The sequence below is a fragment of the Bos indicus x Bos taurus genome, chromosome 17, assembly GCF_003369695.1.
Source record: "Bos indicus x Bos taurus breed Angus x Brahman F1 hybrid chromosome 17, Bos_hybrid_MaternalHap_v2.0, whole genome shotgun sequence".
In the NCBI taxonomy this organism is placed as follows: Eukaryota; Metazoa; Chordata; class Mammalia; order Artiodactyla; family Bovidae; genus Bos; species Bos indicus x Bos taurus.
The window spans coordinates 70,937,705-70,955,923 of record NC_040092.1 but is presented as its reverse complement, the minus strand read 5'-3'; the positions used below and the strand labels follow the sequence as shown (position 1 = coordinate 70,955,923).

At 36.1% G+C, this 18,219-nt stretch overlaps 1 protein-coding gene across 1 annotated transcript in view; it reads left to right on the top strand.

The window, feature by feature from the left end:
* The window catches only part of TLL1 (tolloid like 1), a gene marked incomplete at its 5' end in the record, with an annotated part of 170,956 nt that overhangs the window by 12,248 nt on the left and 140,489 nt on the right, over positions 1-18,219 (top strand). Inside the window, 2 exons of the mRNA XM_027513518.1 lie at positions 8,117-8,295; positions 15,253-15,358. Of these exons, the coding sequence (XP_027369319.1) occupies positions 8,117-8,295; positions 15,253-15,358 (285 nt within the window). The remainder of the gene's footprint in view (positions 1-8,116; positions 8,296-15,252; positions 15,359-18,219) is intronic.

Here is an 18,219-nt window from a genome sequence, read left to right as displayed (position 1 = left end):
GTCGTGCACTCTGGGGCTCTGTTCTTTCAATAAATATTTATTTATTATTTTTTTGACTTTTTATTTTTTCCAGTTGTATTGAGATATGTTAATCATTGACATATAACATATTGTTTTAAGTGTATAACATGCGTTTAGATTTGTGTATATTGTGAAATGATCATCACAATATTTAATTAACATCCACCACTATATATAGCTTACACATTTTGTTGTTGTTATTGTTGTGATGAGAACTTTTAAGATCCACTCTCTTAGCAACTTTTAAATATACAATATGGTATTTTTTTTTAATTTTATTTTTATTTTTTTAATTTTATTTTATTTTAAAACTTTACATAATTGTATTATTTTTGCCAAATATCAAAATGAATCCGCCACAGGTATACATGTGTTCCCCATCCTGAACCCTCCTCCCTCCTCCCTCCCCATACCATCCCTCTGGGTCGTCTCAGTGCACTAGCCCCAAGCATCCAGTATCGTGCATCGAACCTGGACTGGCAACTCGTTTCTTACATGATATTTTACATGTTTCAATGTCATTCTCCCAAATCTTCCCACCCTCTCCCTCTCCCACAGAGTCCATAAGACTGTTCTATACATCAGTGTCTCTTTTGCTGTCGTCACCTTTAGTCACCACGCTGCGTATTACCTCCTCAGGAATAACTGAAGTATGTACCTCTGACCACATTTTACCCATTTCACCCACCCTCAGCTCTTGCCTCTGGCAACCAACAACTGTTCTCTGTATCTATTGAGCTCTATTATGTGCCAGGCTGTATTCTAGGAGCTGGCATTTTGGCAGTGACCAAAACAGTGAACAAAATAGGTTTTCTGCCCACAAAAAGCTTACATTTTTTGTACACAGGCAAAAAAACCTATGAACATAAATGGAATATGAAATATATTAATAGACAATAAATTCTAGGACCAAAAGAAAAGTAGTGAAAGTGGGATGGAAAGGTATTTGTATAGAATTTGAAAAAGTGAAACAAGCCATGTGGATATCTGAGAAACAGAGTTCCTGACAAAAGAAAAAGACTGTAAAAAGACTATGAAGTAAGAGTAAATCTGCATGCTCAGGACACAGCAAGGAAACTTCATGGCTCAAGTGGAGTGACAGGAATGCTAACATGAGATGAGATATAGAGAATAAGAAAACTCTTGAGAGTCCCTTGGACAGCAAGGAGATCAAACCAGTCAATCCTAAAGGAAATCAATCCAGAATATTCATTGGAGGGACTGATGAGGCAGCTGAAGCTCCAATATTTTGTCCACCTGATGGGAAGAACTGACTCATTAGAAAAGACCCTGATGCTGGGAAAGATTGAAGACAGGAGGAGAAGGAGATGACTGAGGATGAGATTGTTGGATGGCATCACCAACTCAACTGACATGAGTTTGAGCAAGCTCCGGGAGATGGTGAAGGACAGGGAAGCCTGGTATGCTTCATTCCATGGGGTTGCAAAGAGTAGGATACTTCTGAGTAACTAAACAACAACATATATAGTAAGATATTTATGTGTGAAGATTTTGTATTATCTTATAGGCTTTATATATATATATATATACATATATATATATGTATATATATATAAGTACTTTAGATTTCCCTCTGAGCAAAACAGAGAGCCTATATCAGTCAGCTTAGGCAATTTATGATGTGATAAAACTGAAAACTGAAAGTGTTAGAGGCTCAGTTGTATCCAACTCTTTGTGACACCATGGACTGCAGCTCACCAGGCTCCTCTGTCCCTGGAATTCTCCAGGCAAAAATACTGGAGTGTGTTGCCATTCCCTTCTCCAGGGGATCTTCCTGAGTCAAGGATTGAGCCTGAGTCTCCTGCATTGACAGGCGGATTCTGAACTTTCTGAGCCACCAGGTAAGCCCTTATGATGAGTTAACAGCTCCCAAATCTCGGTGACTAGAGCAAAAAACACTTACTCCTTACTCTTATTGTATGTCTGCCATTGTTTGCCTGTAGCTCACTTAAGAGGGTTTAATACAGTATCCAGTCTGATGGAGAAGCCTTTTTTTGGAACATTGCAATCATAGCAGAAAGAATAGAAGCAATTTAATCAACCATATTTGCTCTTAAAAATTATCTCTAGAGATAGACACAAAAACACAGTTTGTGCTCACATGACATTGTCCAGAGTAAGTCACATGACTAAGCCCAGTCAGCAGGGTAGAGATGTATAATTATCTCCTAGAGAGGGGTAATAATCAATAATTTTTAAATGTTGACACAATTTATAATACACTCATTGGATAATATTCAGCACAGAAGTAATCTGACTGGACATTTAAAAATTGTATCTATGCCAAGAAGAGACTGCTGTGAGGAAGGCACAAAGCTTATAGAGAACTTCCTTTGTACTTACTGACTTTGCTCCACTAGTCTGAGGTCAAAGTAGAGAATAGTGGGTTTTGAGTTACCTTCTTACTCTCTATGGCTTAGTGGGTTTTTCTAAAGGTGGTGAAAGTTTTCTGAGAGGGTAAGTAGATCTTATAATGGCTAAGCTTTAAAAGGAAGACTGAAATTTGAAATAAAAAAAATCAAAAGCTATGTACAAGAAAACAGCATCAAATCTGGATGACATTAGAAAGAAACTAAGACAACTTAAAGCCATGTTTTTATAAACCTGTAGTGTCATACATAATTGTATATGCATATATTTAGCTATTTAGTCATTTGAGCATCTAGATTTCTTCTGTTCCTAAACCAATGCATTTCCCATTCTTCATAGGACCATTGTAAAAGCCAGTGTGAAATGTATTTTTGCTTTCTATTATGAAACCTCATTTTATTTATTAGAAATTTTATGGGTAAAGTTATGCTAATAAAAGATGTTTCAGATTAAAAGAATTGACCATTTTAGATTTAAAAAATCAACTTCATTGCTTGTCTATCTGTCTCCTGGATTTTGAATTGCAAAGTATTTTCTTCTCTGACTTTAACCAGCAAGAATGACTCAATGTAGGTAATTTAGTTGCTCTATGATCCTCAGATATTTCAGTTTCATTATCATTGTTTTATGGTACCAAATGTTTCAGTTTAAATCTTCCTAAAATTTGCAAATTTTGATACATCTAATATTTTACTATATCAGTACGTAATAATAACTATGTATATATGCTTAGTCACTCAGTCATGTCCAACTCTTTGCAACCCCATTGACTGTTGCCTACCAAGTAACTCTCTGTTCATGAGATTCTCCAGGCAGGAATACTAAGATGGATTGCCATTCCCTTCTTCAGCTGATGTTCCTGACCCAGGGATCAAACCCTGGTCTCCTGCATTGCAGGCAGATTCCTTACCATCTGAGCTGCCTATGTAGGTATAAATTAAAATGTGCTACTAAAAAATCTAACTGGGAGCAAAAATACAATTCCTTGATTTTTTTCCCTACCACTTACCTCACTTTTCTTTCTATTATCGATTTAGTATATATAATTAGCTGTTATAATAGATCCATAAATAATAAGTTGAAATACTACTTCTAACTGGCAAGGAAAAAAGGAAAAAACATACCCAACTAAATGCAGAGTGCCAGAGAATAGCAAGGAGAGATAGGAAGGTCTTCTTAAATGAACAATGCAAAGAAATAGAGACAAATAATAGAATGGGACAGACTAGAGATCTCTTTAAGAAAATTGGAGATGTTAAAAGAATACACAGAAGAACTATACAAAAAAGATCTTCACGACCAAGATAATCACGATGGTGTGATCACTCACCTAGAGCCAGACATCTTGGAATGTGAAGTCAAGTGGGCCTTGGGAACCATCACTATGAACAAAGCTAGTGGAGGTGATGGAATTTCAATTGAGCTATTTCAAATCCTGAAAGATGATGCTGTGAAAGTGCTGCACTCAATATGCCAGCAAATTTGGAAAACTCAGCAGTGGCCACAGGACTGGAAAAAGTCAGTTTTCATTCCAATCCCAAAGAAAGGCAAAGCCAAAGAATGCTCAAACTACTGCACAATTGCACTCATCTCACGTGCTAGTAAAGTAATGCTCAAAATTCTCCAAGCCAGGCTTCAGTAATACATGAACCGTGAACTTCCAGATGTTCAAGCTGGTTTTAGAAAAGGCAGAGGAACCAGAGATCAAATTGCCAACATCTGCTTGATCATCAAAAAAGCAAGAGTTCCAGAAAAACATCTATTTCTGCTTTATTGACTATGCCAAAGTCTTTGACTGTGTGGACCATAATAAACTGTGGAAAATTCTGAAGGAGATGGGAATACCAGACCACCTGACCTGCCTCCTGAGAAATCTGTATGCAGGTCAGGAAGCAACAGTTAGAGCTGGACATGGAACAACAGACTGGTTCCAAATAGGAAAAGGAGTACATCAAGGCTGTATATTGTCTCCCTGTTTATTTAACTTATATGCAGAGTACAGATTGCCGGGAGAAATATCAATAACCTCAGATATGCAGATAACACCACCCTTATGGAAGAAAGTGAAGAAGAGCTAAAGAGCCTCTTGATGAAAGTGAAAGTGGAGAGTGAAAAAGTTGGCTTAAAGCTCAACATTCAGAAAATTAAGATCGTGGCATCCGGTCCCATCACTTCATGGCAAACAGATGGGGAAACAGTGGTTGACTTTATTTTTCTGGGCTCCAAAATCACTGCAGATGGTGATTTGCACCCATGAAATTAAAAGACGCTTACTCCTTGGAAGGAAAGTTATGACCAACCTAGACAGCATATTGAAAAGCAGAGACATTACTTTGCCATCAAAAGTCCGTCTCTTCAAGGATATGGTTTTTCCAGTGGTCATGTATGGATGTGAGAGTTGGACTATAAAGAAAGCTGAGCGCCGAAGAATTGATGTTTTTGAACTGTGGTGTTGGAGAAGACTTGAGAGTCCCTTGGACTGCAACAGTCCATCCTAAAGGAAATCAGTCCTGGGTGTTCATTGAAAGGACTGATGTTGAAGCTGAAACTCCAATACTTTGGCCCCCTGATGCGGAGAGCTGACTCATTGGAAAAGACCTTGATGCCGGGAAAGATTGAGGGCAGGAGCAGAAGGGGATGACAGAAGATAAGATGGTTGGATGGCATCACCGACTTGATGGACATGGGTTTGGGTGGACTCTGGGAGTTGGTGTTGGACAGGGAGGCCTGGCGTGCTGCAGTTCATGGGGTCATAAAAAGTCAGACATGACTGAGCCAACTGAACTGAACTGAAAAGAATATTCCATGCAGGGATGGGCACAATGAAATAGAGAAATGTTAAGGACCTAAGAGAAGCAGAAGAGATTAAGAAGAGATGACAAGAATACATAGAACTATACAAGAAATTTCTTAATGACCTGGATAACCACGATGATATGGTTATTCCCATAGAGTTAGATTTGTGGAATGTGAATTCAAGTAGGCCTTAGGAAGCATTACAGGTAGTGCAAGTGACAGAATTCTAGCTGAACTCTTTAAAGTCCTAAAAATGATGCTGTTAAGATGATTCTGTTAAAGTGCTGCACTCAGTATGTCAGCAAATATGGAAAGCTCCACAGTGGTCACTGGACCTGAAAAGGACAATTTTCGTTCCAATGTCAAAGAAGGGAAGTGCCAAAGAATGTTCCAACTACCATACAATTAGACTCATTTTACATGCTAGCAAGGTTACCCTCAAAATCCTTCAAGCTAGGCTTCAGCAGTATGTGAACCAATAACTTCCAGATCTACAAGCCGGGTTTTCAAAGGGACAGAGGAAACAGAGATCAAATTGCCAACATTCATTGGATCCTGAAGAAAGCAAGGGAGTTCCAGAAAAACATCTATTTCTGCTTCATTGGCTATGTTAAAGCCTTTGATCATGGGGATCACAACAAACTACAGAAAATTTTTAAAGAGATGAGGTAAGACCAGACCATCTTACCTGTCTCCTGAGAAACCTGTATGCAGGTAAGATGCAACACTTAGAATTGGACTGAACAACTGGCCCACTCAAAATTAGTAAAGAAGTACAGCAAGTCTGTATATTGTCTCCCTGCTTATTTAACTTATTTTCAGAATACATCATGTGAAATGCCAGGGTGTATGAATCACAAGCTGGAATCAAGATTGCTGGGAGAAATATCAACAACCTCAGATATGCAGATGATATCACTCTAATGGCAGAAAGTTTTGAGGAACTAAAAAGCCTCTTGATGAGGGTGAAAAAGGAAAGTGGAAAAGCTGGCTTGAAACTCAACTTGAAAAAACTAAGATCATGGCAAATAGAAGGGGAAAAACTGGATGCAGTGACAGATTTTATTTTCTGTGGCTCCCAAATCACTATGGATGGTGACCGCAGCCATGAAATCAGAAGACATTTGCTCCTTGGAAGGAAAGCTATGGCAAACCTAGATAGTACAATAAAAAGTAGAGACTTCACTTTGCCAACAAAGGTCTGTAGAGTCAAAACTAAGGTTTTTCTATGAACAAATGTGATAGTTGGGCCAAAAAGAATGCTGAGTGCCAAAAACTGAATTGTGGTGCTGGAGAAAACTCTTGAGAGTCCATTGGACTGCAAGGAGATCAAACAAGTCAATCCTTAAGAAAACCAACCCTGAATATTCATTGGAAAGACTGATGCTGAAGTTGAAGCTCTAATACTTTGGCCAGTGATGCGAAAAACTGAAGCATTGAAAAAGACCTAACGCTGGAAAAGAATGAAGGCAAAAGAAGAAGGTGCTTCAGAGGATAAGATGTTTAGATAACATCAATGAGCATGAATTTGAGCAAACTCCAGGAGATAGTGGAGGACAGAGGAGATTGGTGTGCTACAGTCCATAGGATCGCAAAGAACTGGACATGACTTAGTGACTGAACAGCAACTAAGGAATAAGGTAAGACATTTAATCATTTAAAGCCTACAGAAATAATAGGAATGACAAATATTTGTAACACTCAAAAAGACTATCAAAAGTTCTTTCTCTGAAAACTGAACATAATGACGTGCATTTTATAATATTTTGGCAAATTAATTTTGAACAATTTCCTCTTTTAACTTAAAAAATTAGAAAAAGGTTTTGGTGTCTGGCACATCATAATCCCCATCTATTCAAGACCAATTATTTACATCCTGTATAGCTCTCCAGAGGGGTGGCTCTTAGATAAGCTATTATAATGTAAACCCTAATTGCTGAAGTTTTAAGTGTAATTTTATTGATAGCTCTAGTTGTAGTTACTGTATTATTGTACATTTAAAACTTATTTTGGAGTCAATGTCCTTATGTGTCCAAGCTTGCATGTGTGTACACACTCTTTCATGCACACTGACACGTTTCATGTATGCACACACACAAAATGGAATTTCTACGTTTTGGGTAGAAAAGTATCATTGAATATGTATAAATATCAGTAAATTGAGGAAAGTTTTCAGGAAGATACTCTGGATAGTTCACACTCTGACAGTCCAAGACATTCTTTCAGAAAGTGAAATGGACTAATCACACCTGACCATTTGGCAGTTATTGATTTTTCTTCACCAGTCAACCATTAACCCTAGATAATTTGCCTCTTGAAAATAATTTTCCTGTATTGACTTCTTTTAAAAGTTTTCCTTTTTAAAAAATTCTCCCGTAAGGAGGAGAAATAATTCATTTTTTAATTAACCAACATCATTCACAAATTTAATTGTTTTTCTCAAAGTAGAAAAATAAAGTTTGTTTTTATGCTTAATAGTGAAATAATGTATTGTTGCTAGATAACCAACCTAAGTGATTTACATGGGTTGTGGGGACCAAAAATTATATTAGAAATAAATGTGAATTGAAGTCTTGAGTTTAACTATATGCACAATAGCCATTAATCACCATAAGTATTTTATTATCTTATTATCTTCTAAATACTCCTAAAAATGATTTAAGGCATATATCCAACATCTTCTAATATATAAATTAGTACAAATGCACTGCAATTGATTATTTAGAGACTGTCATATAAATTTACCAGGATTACTAGAAATTGACTATGTTCATTAATGAAAAACTGTTCTACCTCTGACTGTGCTGTACTTTATATTTCACCAGAAATTTTAACAAATTTTCACCCTATTATAATTAACTTGTCATCAGCCTGTTTACCACCATTCACATTTTCTACTTTATTCCAGATGCTGCTCCTATGTAGGTCGGCGTGGAAATGGGCCTCAGGCAATCTCTATTGGCAAGAACTGTGATAAATTTGGAATCGTCGTTCATGAACTGGGCCATGTGATAGGCTTTTGGCATGAGCACACGCGGCCAGACAGAGATAACCATGTGACTATCATACGGGAAAACATCCAGCCAGGTGAGGGGCTGTACAGGGAGTCAGATTTGAGGTTGACTAAACATCTTTTAATAGGACTGTACTGTTTACATTTTAATTTCTTACAAAATATGAATGGTTTTGTTGATATTGTGGCTCAACATTTTCCTTGATTAAAAAATACCTATTATGGTGCTGATTTGTTCCTGGAAATCAAATGATCTTATGCTATTTTTAGATTTGCTTTTTTTTTTTTTAAGATTTATCTGTTTTATATCTTTGGTTCTTTCAAAAAAAATGGTGAACCATAAATTAATATTGTTAAATTTTCAAAAAGCATTTTCTATCCTTAGTTCTATAACTTATGTTGTTGGGATTTAAAAAGGGTCCAGGGTTTGTCACAAAATGTGCTGCTACCATAAAAATCTATATTATATCACAGATAGTTCCATGAGAAAATTCTAGTAAAGTGAGACATTTCCAGGATAGCCCAAATATTTTCTTGAGATTTTCTCTCAATCTTGACTACCCTAAAGACAAATTCTTAAGAATGTTTCAAGTGTCAGTAGTTCAGTAGTTAATATGTATTTAAATTTAATTTCCTCTGACAGTTAATGTGCAATAATAACCTCATTTATAGTTTTGCATTTGTTTTACCTTTCATAAATTCATAAAGATAAGCACATTTCAATTGCCAAAAGAAAACCCCTATTGTTTAGAATTGTTTTATAAGATTGTGTGTATTTCAAGCATTGTTGTTTAGTCGCTAAGTCGTTTCTGACTGTTTTTGCAACCCCATGAACTATAGTTCGCCAGGCTCCTCTGTCCTTGGGATTTCTCAGGCAAGAATATTGGAGTGAGTTGTCATTTCCTTCTCCAGGGGATCTTCCTAACCCAGTGATCAAACCTGCATCTCCTGCATTGCAGGCCATGTGTTATTTCCTTATTCATAGCCAGTTTTAAGTTATTAATACAAACATTGAATTCCTAAGAATTTCCTGTGATTAACAGCATTGACCTATTTAGTCGCTCACAACATATTTGTACCAATTATTTATTGAGGCACTATTGGATATTGGAGATACTTCATAAAAATTACAGAGCTTAGTGTAGCTATGCCTATATATATATATAAACATTGTAAACAAGTGAGAAAATGAGAATAGTCATATGTTGAGAATACTGTCAGTCCAAGCAAGGTGTGACAAAATGTGCTTTAGCAAGCCGGAAGATGTCACAAAAGAACTGAAATTTAGAAGTAAAGGGTTTCTAAGTTCAGAAAAGACTGATGGAATATCTAACTGGGGGAAAAAAAAAAAAAAAAGGATCATGATCAAAGCTACAATTACAGATAATTAGATTATTTTCATCTGCTCATAGGGCTGCATAGTAAGTTACAAGTGGGAGATTAGTTGGTAATTACCAAAGGGGATTAGATCATAAGGATTTTCTATAAGAAGCCAGGAAATTTATCCTGGCTTTTATCCTAGAGATTTTATCCTCTAGCTACTAGAGAATAATCAAAGGATTGAAAGCAGAACAAGTTCAGATGTAAAAGAGAAAAAGATTTCTTTCAGCTTGTAGGTATTATTAACTGAGAATGGGGTTATGGGAGTAGGGAGAATGAACCTATTAGAAGCTTAAATAAGTAGTCTACAAGAGGTGACTGAGTCCTCAGTTAGGGTGGTGTAGACCAAGAAGATGAGGAAATAACATTTCAAAAATATTTTAAGAGAAGCACTATATGAAGGATGTGAAGGAAGATCTTCAAAGTTTTATTTTAGGCAACAGGGTGAGTGGCGGCACCATTAAATGAAGTAAGCCAAGAAATATGGATAAAACAAAAAGCATACTTTTAAGAGGGAAAAGACAAATAATAATTTCATTTAGCATATGTTTGAATTTGAGAAGCCTTCAGATGAATGAAGTAGAGATATTTAGCAGACACAGGAAAGGTGAATCTAGACTTTAGGACATATCTAGAAAGGAATTTGATACAGGATTTGACTGTTTAGGAAAATGTTGGAGAAAGAAGGAAATAAGATTTCAGGTAGAATATGGTGAATAGCACCATTTAAGTTACAGTTGGAGAAAATCTCTCAAAAGATTAAGTTTGGTCTAAGGGGTAGGAGAAAATTTTATGAGTGTAATGTTACAGGGAAGAGATCATTTCAAGAATAAAGAAGTATTCTGTAGTGTTGAAAGAGAAGTAAATAAAATCTGTACTCTCAGTATGGAAGACTAACTCCTGAGCAGCTATCAAGGTTCATCTAATACTTTTTTATCACTGGGAGACAAAGAGGAAATAGTATTTCTGATGATTACTCCAACTACCAATTAAATGAGAAAAAGTTTTCTGTTAACTACAGTTATTAAGTTTCCTCTATTATGTTGACAAAGTAACTTATAAAGGAAGTAACTTCCAAGAATGTTTCTTGCTCTTAAAATTAGGACTCTGGTTCAACATAAATTTACATACCTACAACAAGCAAGAAATGTATAAAAAAGCATGTAAATATATAATACTTAACATAGTGCTAAACTAATTATGGCTTTTCTTTTTTGTTGTTGTTGAGTCACTATTCAGGTCAACAGAAAAGAGTAATTTATTTAGTGAGATGTTCTGAGTATTTGGAACTCTGTGCACATTTTGTCACCCATTTTTGGATTCAGCAATATTCTCAACATGTGACTATTCTCACTTTTCTCATTCACTTGCAATAATTTGTATGTATGAACTGTTGGCCCTCTATATTTGTAGGGTTTTGCATCCATAGATTCAACCAACCTTTGAATCAAAATTTATTCATTGTACTAAACCATTTTATATAAAGGACTTAAGCATCCACAAATTTTGGTATCCAAGAGGTTCCTAGAACCAATCTTATGCAGATACTGAAGGCTGATTGTAATTCTAATATGAAAGAATTCATGTTGGAGAATAACTTTCAACAGATCTGTGACTTACTCAGAAACTTAAGATCAAGTGTTATTCTAGGGCAATGTCTGGTAAGTGTCAACTTTAGCTTTGCATTCATATGCAAAATTAGTGAGTATGTACGATAGGAGCCAGTTTTGTACAAGGATTGGATTACTTTTAGATTAGTTTTAAGCCATTTTAGAAGAGGCCTTCAAGAATGAGGCTTTTCATTTTTTTAAAAAAAATTGTTTAGGATGAGTTCTCTGGTGCTTTGTATCTCTGATTTTCTTTTCCCTTCTTTCCTAAAATAAGTCTAATTTTCTTTACGGAGTCCATATATGGCTGTGTTCTTTTTGACCACTATGTCACATACGTGGTAAATGCTCAATTATATGCTTCAGAAGGTATTACTAAAGTTGCTTCATGTTCCACTTTCAGAAATTTTTATGAAACATTTTGCTTTACTTAAGGAGTATATTCACATATTGTGCTTAGAAGTTGAAATATCCAGTAGATTATAGGTTAATATTAATAAAATCAGCTCCATAGCTTTATAAACATCACACTTAGAATTGGATATACTAAAATATACTTACTATTTTTTAATGAAGGGTAGAGTTATAACACTTGCTTCTATCAGAGGTTAAAGACAATGTGAAGTATTTCCTGAGAAGAGTAATAATGGCCACAGAGATTTGTAGAACATGTATCTTATTATTTGGTCTGTTAGTTCACTGAAAACTATTTAATGTGTGAATTCATTGTAAAGGTGAACTAAAACACTTTTAGAGAAGGAAATGGCAACCAACTCCAGTATTCTTGCCTGGAGAATCCCGTGCACAGAAGAGCCTGGCAGACCATGGTCCACAGGGTCAGAGAGAATTGGACATGACTGAAGTGACTAAGCACAAAACACTTTACTCTGGGCTACAGGTTCTACAACTTAAGGCTGATTGTTTCATCTTTAATGCTTAAGTGATTTGGGGGGGGGGGCTCCAAAATCACTGCAGATGGTGACTGCAGCCATGAAATTAAAAGACACTTACTCCTTGGAAGAAAAGCTGTGACCAACCTAGACAGCACATTAAAAAGCAGAGACATTACTTTGCCGACAAAGGTCCGTCTGGTCAAAGCCATGTTTTTTCCAATAGTCATGAATGGATGTGAGAGTTGGACTATAAAGAAAGCTGAGCACAGAATAACTGATGCTTTTGAACTGTGGTGTTGGAGAAAACTCTTGAGAGTCCTTTGGACTGCAAGGAGATCGAACTAATCTATCCTAAAGGAAATCAGTCCTGAATATTCACTGGAAAGACTGATGCTAAAGCTGAAACTCCAATACTTTGGCCACCTGATGCAAAAAACTGACTCATTGAAAAGACCCTGATGTTGGGAAAGATTGAAGGTGGGAGGAGAAGGGGATGACAGAGGATGGGATGGTTGGATGGCATCCCCGACTCGATGGACATGAGTTTGAGTAAGCTCCAGGAGTTGGTGATGGACAGGGAAGCCTGGAGTGCTGCAGTCCATGGGGTCGCAAAGAGTTGGACAGGACTGAGCGACTGAACTGAGTATGTCAGTCTTCTTATCACCCGTACCAAAGATATTATGCTCTGTACATCACTCACTCTCTTTATTAGCTTTTGGGAAACTTTTTAATGTGATATTTTCAGATTTAGTAATAATATAACAATTGGAATAAAATTTAAATAGTTGCATAAACATTGTAATAGTTCTGTTCTGGACTCCAACCTTGAATTTGGAATCTTAATACCTCAACTTTACATTTAGATGTTTCAGAATGAGCCATAAAAACAGCCTTCTTTGGCTGCTGAAATTGTGAAAAATGGATCAGTGAAACCTAAACTCTATCTGAGGAAACATTTCTTGAACCACTAATGTAGATCTACACATTTAACACTATGTTCTTTTCAGATTTCAAGAAATAATATTACAATACAGATACAAAGAGGCAATTGAGAAATCTATTAATGTGAAGATGTCCATAAGTTAAAATGGCAGTCATGAAAAGTAAAAAAAGAAAAATTAAATCCGGAAGCATATTCTTCTAAAAAGCCTTCTGATTAGAGCTTCCTTTTCATCAAAGAGAATCTTGTTTCAGTTTTGAGTGAAACATTCTGTTGTTATTTCATCTTTAGTGACAAATTCACATAGCAAACATTTGAAATGTGTGTATATACAACATATAATATTTCCCATTGTTTCATAGAAATCATTTAATACAAATAGGAAGATTTATTTATCTAAGCCAATAGAGTCATAAGAGAGAGTGGGAAACTCATTTGGTAAAAAGCATAGCTTTTATAATCACAATATTGAAAAAAAAATAGTCATTTTTTTTAAAAAACAATATTAAGAGAAAGTGAAAGACTATACAAAGAAAAATCCAAAGTATGCTTTTGGTAATCTACCTTTTTGCCAAAATTAACTTATTCAGTTCAGTTCAGTTGCTCAGTCATGTCCAACTCTTTGCGATCCCATGGACTGCAGCATGCCAGGCTTCCAAGTCCATCACCAACTCCTGGAGCTTGCTCAAACTCATGTCCATTGAGTCGGTGATGCCATCCAACCATACCATCTTCTGTCATCCCCTTCTCCTCCTGCCTTCAATCTTTCCCAGCATCAGGGTCTTTTCCAATGAGTCAGTTCTTCACATCAGGTGGCCAAAGTATTGAAGTTTCAGTTTCAGCATTAGTCTTTCCAATGAATAATCAGGACTGATTTCCTTTAGGATTGCCTGGCTTGACCTCCTTGCAGTCCAAGGGACTCTCAAGAGTCTTCTCCAACACCACAGTTCAAAAGCATCAATTCTTTGGCACTCAGCTTTCTTTATAGTCCAACTCTCACATCCATACATGACTACTGAAAAAAACCATAGCTTTGACTAGATGAACCTTTGTTGGCCAAGTAATGTCTCTGCGTTTTAATGTGCTGTCTAGGTTGGTCATAGCTTTTCTTCCAAGGAGTAAGTGTCTTTTAATTTCATCGCTGCAATCACTATATGCAGTGATTTTGGAGCCCAGAAAAAATAGTCTCTCACTGTTTCCCCATCTATTTGCCATAAAGTGATGTCACCAGTTGCCATGATCTTAGTTTTTGGAATGTTGAGTTTTAAGCCAACTTTTTCACTCTTCTCTTCACTTTCTTTAAGAAGCTCTTTAGTTCTTCTTCGCTTTCTGCCATAAGGGTGGTGTCATCTGCATATCTGAGGTTATTGATATTTTTTCCTGGCAGTCTTGATTCCAGCTAGTGCTTATCTAGCCTGGCATTTCCCATGATGTACTCTGCATATAAGTTATAGAAGCAGGGTGGCAATTTACACCTTGAGTTACTCCTTTCCCAATTTGGAACCAGTCTGTTGTTCCACGTCTGGTTCTAACTGGTGCTTCTTGACCTGCATACAGATTTCTCAGGAAGCAAGTAAGGTGGTCTGGTATTCCCATCTCTGGAAGAATTTTCCACAGTCTGTTGTGATCCACATAATCAAAGGCTTTGGCATAGTCAAAACGTGGTCCACTAGAGAAAGGAATGGCAACCCACTTCAGTATTCTTGCCTCAAGAACTGCATGAACAGTGTGAAAATTAACTTCTTAATGAAATTCACTAATATTCTTTTAGGCTGATATTCAAGTGTACATTGTGGCGCTGCTGCTGCTGCTGCTAAGTCACTTAAGTCGTGTCCGACTCTGTGCGACCCCATAGACGGCAGCCCACCAGGCTCCCCTGTCCCTGGCAAGAACACTGGAGTGGGTTGCCATTTCCTTCTCCAATGCATGAAAGTGAAAAGTGAAAGTGAAGTCGCTCAGTCTTGTCCAACTTTTAGCGACCCCATGGACTGCAGCCTATCAGGCTCCTCTGTCCATGGGATTTTCCAGACAAGAGTACTGGAGTGGGGATGTCCTCTTTTGCGTGTACTTGGTGTTTGTTTGTAAATGCAGCGTCATGAAGCTCAGTGATTAGCTTTCGGTAGAGAGGAGTTAGAGGACTGGGAGGGTTCTTCTGTTCTCTTTTCTGTCTGTTAAGAGGTTTCTGAAACATTTCCTGTGCCTGATTCCTAGGTCAAGAGTACAATTTTCTGAAGATGGAGCCTGCGGAAGTGAACTCACTCGGAGAAAGCTATGATTTTGACAGCATCATGCATTATGCTAGGAACACCTTCTCAAGGTTGGAGTCTCAGGTTATACCTCTTGACTTTTAATTCCTTTCCTCTGTGTGGCTCCTTACAAAGTAGGCTTAGCATAGAACTAGAACAACTTTTAAATATTGCTGCTGTAGAGTACAAAAAATACTTGCTTGGTATTTATAGCCAATACCAGGCATTTGAGATTTTAAAAACACATTTCTTATCAAAATATATTCAAAGTAAAAATTTTAATGGTATAAATTATTTAATATTACTAATCATACAAAAGTTCAATTGAAATGATTACCAAACCAATCAGCATGTTAAATTGGCAAGCACTGTTAATAGAAATTAGGCATTGCAAATACAGAGCTCAGTTGTTGAATTGGAATGTTATATTCTTTTTGTGATTTGTGTTTTTATTGTATATTTTCTGTTGCTCAAGTACTAATTATACTTGAAAATAGCTATAGTAAAATAATTCTCAGAAAACATTTTAGAAAGATATTTTGCTTCATATAATTTAGAATTCTGCCATTTCCTAATCTTAGAATTATTTTGTTAGTGACTGAATGCTAATTTTAAGAGTGTAATAAATTTGAGTTTTGATCTATTTCACTCTAAAGAAGTTATCATCAAGGCAATAGTTTCCAGGTAAGTAATATGAAGCTGTTTAAGTCATCTCTTTTTTTTCCCATTTTATACCCATTTTACACTCATATGTCCATTCCACTCATTCTTTTTTTATCATGATGTGCATTTCACAACTCATTAATGTTTATGTTTAAAGGCAATGTTTCAATCTGAAACACACATTTTCCCTTATTCTGTACTCCTTTTGTGTCTTTAAATGGTTGCTTTTCCATAAACCACAAGGTTCATGCAGTTTATCACCCCCTACACCTACCTTGGTGTTGCATGACAACTAGCCTTGACATATCAGTTTTCTTATTGTTTCAAAATTTGGGTAGTCACTTTTCCTAAATAAACTTATATTCCTATAGTGAAAGAAACTGTATGTATCTGTGAGAAGAACTGATCCAATTCACATTTTTTTCCTGATTTTAAAGATGATTATTAACTCATACATACAGTGAAATAAAAATTACAGGAGAGGAAATATTTGGCACAGTTCTCAGGCACCACCTTCAAAGTATTTGAAAGTTTTTTTTATTATAATAAAGAAATCTCAATATCAATGGCAACCCACTCCAATATTCTTGCCTGGAGAATCCCATGGAAAAAGGAGCCTGGTGGGCTACAGTCCATGGGGTCACAAAGAGTCGGATACAACTGAGTGACTAACACACACACACACAATATCAAATGTACCATATTATCTATTTTTAAATGTACAATTTGATAGTATTAAGTTCATTCACATTGTTATGAAACAGATCTCCAGAAACTTTTCATCTTGCAAAGCTGAAACCCTATATCCATTCATTAAACTCTCCACTCTCCGCACCCCTACCCCAACCTTTGATAACCACTTGTCTACTTTCTGTTTCTATGAATTTGGCTAGTTTAGGTACCAAGTAAAATTGCACAATATTTATCATTCTGTGACTGTTGTTTTTTCCCCACCTAGCATAAAATCCTTAAGGTTCATCTATGTTGTAGCATGCAGCAAAATTTCCTTCCATTTTAAGGCTGAATAATATTCCATTGGATATATATTGACACTTTGTTTATTCATTCATTTGTTCATGGATATCCAAGTTGCTTTCACCTCTTGGCTACTGTGAATAGTGCTACCATGAACATGTGTATGTGAATATCTCTTCAAGAGCCTGTTTTCCTTTCTTTTGGATATATACAGAGAAGTGAGATTGCTGGAATGTATGGTAGTTCTATGATTGTTTTTTGAAGAACCTCAATTTTTTCATAGATGCTGCACTATTTTGCAATCTATCAACAGTGTATAAGGGTTCCAGTTTCTCCATATCCTCACCAACATGTTTTCTTTTCTATTTTTTCAAGTTTTGATAGTAGCCACCCTAATGGGTATGAGATAATATCTCATTATGGTTTTGATTTGCATGATTAGTCATGTTGAGAATATTTTTCTATGCTTGACAATTTGTATATCATCTTTGAAAAAATATATATTCAAATCTTCTGCCTATTTTTTCATCAGATTACTTCATTTTTCTGTTGTTGAGTTGTAGGATTTCTTTGTGTATTCTGGTCTCTTATCAGATATATATATATATATATATATATATAGTTGGATGGCATCACTGACTCAATGGACATGAGTTTGAGTAAACTCCAGGAATTGGTGATGGACAGGGAAGCCTGGTGTGCTGCAGTCCATGTCATTGCAAAGAGTCAGACACAACTGAGCGACTGAAATATATATATATATATATATGTTGGAAATATTTTATCTCCTTTTCACTCTTTTTATTGTTTGCTTTGCTATGCACAAGCCTCTTAATTAAAAATGCAATCCCACTTACCTATTTTTGCTTTTGTTTCCTATGCTTTGGGTATCATATCCAAGAAATCATTGCTATATTCACATTGCAACAAAAAGGATAAAATATCTAGGAATAAACCTACCTAAAGAGACAAAAGACCTATATGCAGAAAACAATAAGACACTAATGAAAGAAATCAAAGGTGACACAAGCAGGTGGAGAGATATACCATGTTTTTGGATTGGAAGAATCAATATTGTGAAAATGACTATACTATCCAAAGCAATCTACAGATTCAATGCAATCCTTATCAAACTACCTTTAGTATATTACACAGAACTAGACCAAAAAATTTCACAATTTGTATGGAAACACAAAAGACCCCACATAGCCAGATCATTCTTGAGAAAGAAAAATGGAATCAACCTTCCCAACTTCAGAATATACTACAAAGCTGTAGTCACCAAGATAATATG